At 50.7% G+C, this 3,609-nt stretch overlaps 2 protein-coding genes across 2 annotated transcripts; both read left to right on the top strand.

Moving 5' to 3' along the window:
• Positions 1 to 264: 264 nt before the first annotated feature.
• On the top strand, positions 265 to 1,291 carry FIBRA_05611 (uncharacterized protein; the record flags this gene model as incomplete). Its single annotated transcript, XM_012327371.1, has 3 exons — positions 265 to 430; positions 486 to 945; positions 997 to 1,291. 3 exons carry the CDS (start codon positions 265 to 267, stop codon positions 1,289 to 1,291), a joined length of 921 nt encoding a protein of 306 aa, XP_012182761.1.
• Positions 1,292 to 1,919: 628 nt separating this feature from the next.
• Positions 1,920 to 3,589, top strand: FIBRA_05612 (uncharacterized protein; the record flags this gene model as incomplete). Its single annotated transcript, XM_012327372.1, has 5 exons — positions 1,920 to 2,109; positions 2,163 to 2,574; positions 2,632 to 3,241; positions 3,301 to 3,411; positions 3,467 to 3,589. The coding sequence occupies 5 exons, from the start codon at positions 1,920 to 1,922 to the stop codon at positions 3,587 to 3,589; spliced, it is 1,446 nt and encodes a 481-aa protein (XP_012182762.1).
• Positions 3,590 to 3,609: the final 20 nt, after the last annotated feature.

Genomic DNA, 3,609 nt, shown 5'->3' on the forward strand with positions numbered 1-3,609 from the left:
TTTGCAATCGAAAAGAAACCAGCGTCGGAGAATGGACCGCAAGCCAACGGGCGAGTCGCTTCGAATGGGACGAATGCACACAGTGCGTTGCAATGTGGTGGACAGTTAAGTGTGGCGTCGGCAAGCTCTGCTTCGTTATCCAATGGTACGAGCTCAAAAAGCTCTGGAGGGTTGAAGGACCAACGACAATTGACCCTCCAAGACAATCTTGATCTATTTGTGTCCAGGTACGTTCTGCTTCCCATACGAAAGCTTTCCCAGCCAATGACACAGCGTAGTACGGAACGATTGGCGGCACGGTTACGCGCCGGCGAAGACACTATCTCATTCGATAAGGACGACGACGATACTCTCGACTTTGTCACTGCAGCTTCCAACTTACGTTCCATCGCGTATGGTATTACAGGGCAAAGTCGATGGGAGATCAAAGGTTCGCCAATCGCTGCGTCTCGTAGTTTTAGGGGTAACTTAAACATCTGCTGCAGAAATGGCGGGCAACATTATTCCGGCCATAGCCACAACCAATGCTATCATCGCCGGTCTCATTGTTCTGCAAGCATTCCATTTAATGCGCAAAGCTTATAACTCTTTGCGTAATGTGCATGTGCAGTTCAAGCCCAGCATGCCACTCAGCCATGTCAGCATGTCCCGGGCGAACCCTAACTGCGGTGTCTGTAGAGATACCTACACAGAAATCCTTTGTGATCCATCGCGTGTCACTTTGGGCGAGGTGGTCGACGGCATACTTGGTCCTGGCGACGGGAAAGGAACAGGCAAGAGAGATGTCGCTGTATATGAGGACAAACGAGTGCTGAGCGACCCGGACTGGGACGATAACAATGAGAGGACGTTGGACAATCTGAATGTCACAAGAGGGAAGTTCTTGGCTATCGTCGATGACGAAGGAGAGTTGGCGACAATCCAGGTTGGAGTAGGAGTGCTACCGTGCGTATCGCTTCTTCCGTTATCATGATAAGCCGAACTTATGCTTCTTAGTCCGAATCATCCTGTTGAAGGTCCCGCTCTAATCTTGCCATCACCTCTACCAATGCCAGCGCGGAGACCTAAGCCGCCAGCTCCGTCGACACCTCCGCCTACCTTAAACTTGAAGCGATCCGCCCCCAATGACGAGGAGATCGAGCCATCAGCCAAACGGCTGAAAACAGATAAGACGACAACGGATGCAACGCCTTTCTCCCCGAGCAAGAAGAGGAAGCTTGAAGAAGATGGACTGATCCTCCTGGACGATGCGGATGACAAGTTGGATGTCGACGTGATAGAAATCGAGTGACAGTGCTCCAGCGGAAGTCTTTCTTGTCTCGTACTCTACATGTGCTATAATTTGCTCTATACTTATCCGCTATCGGTTTGCAATTTGTTTTTCCGATTGGCTCTGGTCATGTTTGTTCATATCATTTAGTTCCGGAGAAGTGAGTGGTGTGTCATTGTAGACGATCGATTTATATATGAGGTGTACAGTTCATACTCTGGTGAGCATAATTGAGGAGCAGACATCTAATTGGCCGGAAGTTAATGCAATGCACCACACAACTTGAAGGATGGTCCGAACTCGTCGCAGACACCTCAGATTTGCCTCTCTATGTGCTATAAAAATGTCTCATATTTGGGAGATATAATCGAAAGAGAAAGCTTGGCGTAGGGTTCTTGGGTGAAATCCCCCCCAAAGACCGACTTGGAGGATGGTTGACGTTGCGCCAAGGACTAGGCGGTTAAACGCGAGCACGTGATCGCGTTTTCAAGCGCGAGTGCCGCGTCCGACTCTGAAGTCGTCCGGGTCGCGGCTTTCTACTCGCACATTACCGCGTATCCTCTAGGAGACACATAGCAGGATTTCCGGGATCTCGCTTGTTCCTCACTCCTTACCATATTTTCGGACGTGCCTTGAACCCTTTCTTCCCATGGAGTCTTCCACTAGCAAGAAAGCACGAGAAGAACAACGACAAGCAGAGATTCGCAAACAAATCTCTCTCTTGCAAGCTCAGCTAGATGACCCAGCTGATGTGAGCCCCGTAAAGTCGGGCTCCGTCATGTCACCGAAACGGAAGCGCTCCAACTCGAACGTGCAGGTTCCTGCTACACCGTCTCCAAGTGAGCCTTTCATCCACATAGCCCCTTGGAAGTTCTTACGAGGTCTGGTTTAGAGAGGAAAAGGACTCAACATCCCTCTTCTGAGAGCAAACGACAAGAGATGCCGCGTATTCAGGCCCCGAAGTTCAACGCGACCCCCAAGGATCATCGCTCGGGACGCATACCTGAGAGAGCGATACAGGTAGTGAAACCCGCTCCTTCTACGGTCATTCAGAAGCTCGCCAGCGTGCATGCAAACCACACGACCCATACAGACTCAGTGCCTGTGACTCGTTCTTCAGCATTTGCCGATCCACCTGTCCGATTGGCACATCTCGGTCATGATTCTACTACGCCAGATATGCAGGCTCGCGATGATAGACTCGCACTTGTGGAGGAGCTGGAGATGGGTCCTGTTGATCATAAAGCCCCGTTCGATGACCCACGCTTTGAGAGGTTGGAGCCCAATTCGGGGATACGTTTGTCGTGAGTTTCCTCGTTCCTCGTCGCGTAACTATGCGTCAACGATCGTGTTCATATCAGATCTCGCTCTTTGTCTCACGAAGACTTCCAAGATTATCTCCGTGGGCGATATTATCTTTCCCCTTCGAAACTCTACTCTGTCGTCCGACTCCTCCCTAACAAACAGGGATATGACGTTCCAGTATCAGGGGACTGGCTTACCATAGCTGTCGTCGCAGAGCGCGGACAGATCAAGCACAGTCAAGCACCAGTTGGGCTCGGTCGAGAAGACAAAGTACTTGAGGAAGACGAGGAGGACAGTATTGACCAAATCACACTTCATACAAATGATGCAACGAAAGCGGGTCCATCTGGTCATGCGAGACCTAAAAAACCGCGGAAAGAAGAAGCGCCGAAGCCCAGTGGAAAGAAATATGTCAATATGAAAGTAGTCGATTTTGGATGCCGGTCGCGTTCGTCGGCTTCTGGCGAGCGCGCGACGATCCGGGGCGACGCGTTGCTTTCGTTGCTCCTGTTCGAGTCTGATAGTTATGACGTCGTTACAAAAGAGAATGGTAAGAAGGAGAAGATCTACAAAGGGGGAAGTAGGGGTGCCTTTGAGAAGATGTCCATGCTGAAAGAGGGTGCTGTCGTCGCCTTTCTCAATCCTCGAATACTCAAGCCCTTTCAGGTACGTCTTGGGGCTGTGTACAATCTTTGGATAGTAATCTAGTGTCTCACATAATGCAGAGATCCGCAGATGCGCCTCATCCACAAGACAATGTTCTGGCTATCACTCCTGAATCTGTGAACTCGATTGCTGTCATTGGCCACTCATTGGATCTGGGAATGTGCAAAGCCGTAAGGAGAGACGGAAAGCCGTGTGGTAGTTGGTGCGACAGACGCGTCTCTGAAGTCTGCGACTGGCACGTACAACATGCTGTCCAGAGAACGCGAGCGAGCAGAGCTGAGTTCTCCGCAGGGTTTGTCTCGATCGATCTCCCCTCTCAACCTCATTGACCCAAACGGCATTCATTAGGACATCAGGAATGTCGGCTG

The sequence above is a fragment of the Fibroporia radiculosa genome (genome assembly GCF_000313525.1).
Source record: "Fibroporia radiculosa TFFH 294 genomic supercontigs, scaffold4726, whole genome shotgun sequence".
In the NCBI taxonomy this organism is placed as follows: Eukaryota; Fungi; Basidiomycota; class Agaricomycetes; order Polyporales; family Fibroporiaceae; genus Fibroporia; species Fibroporia radiculosa.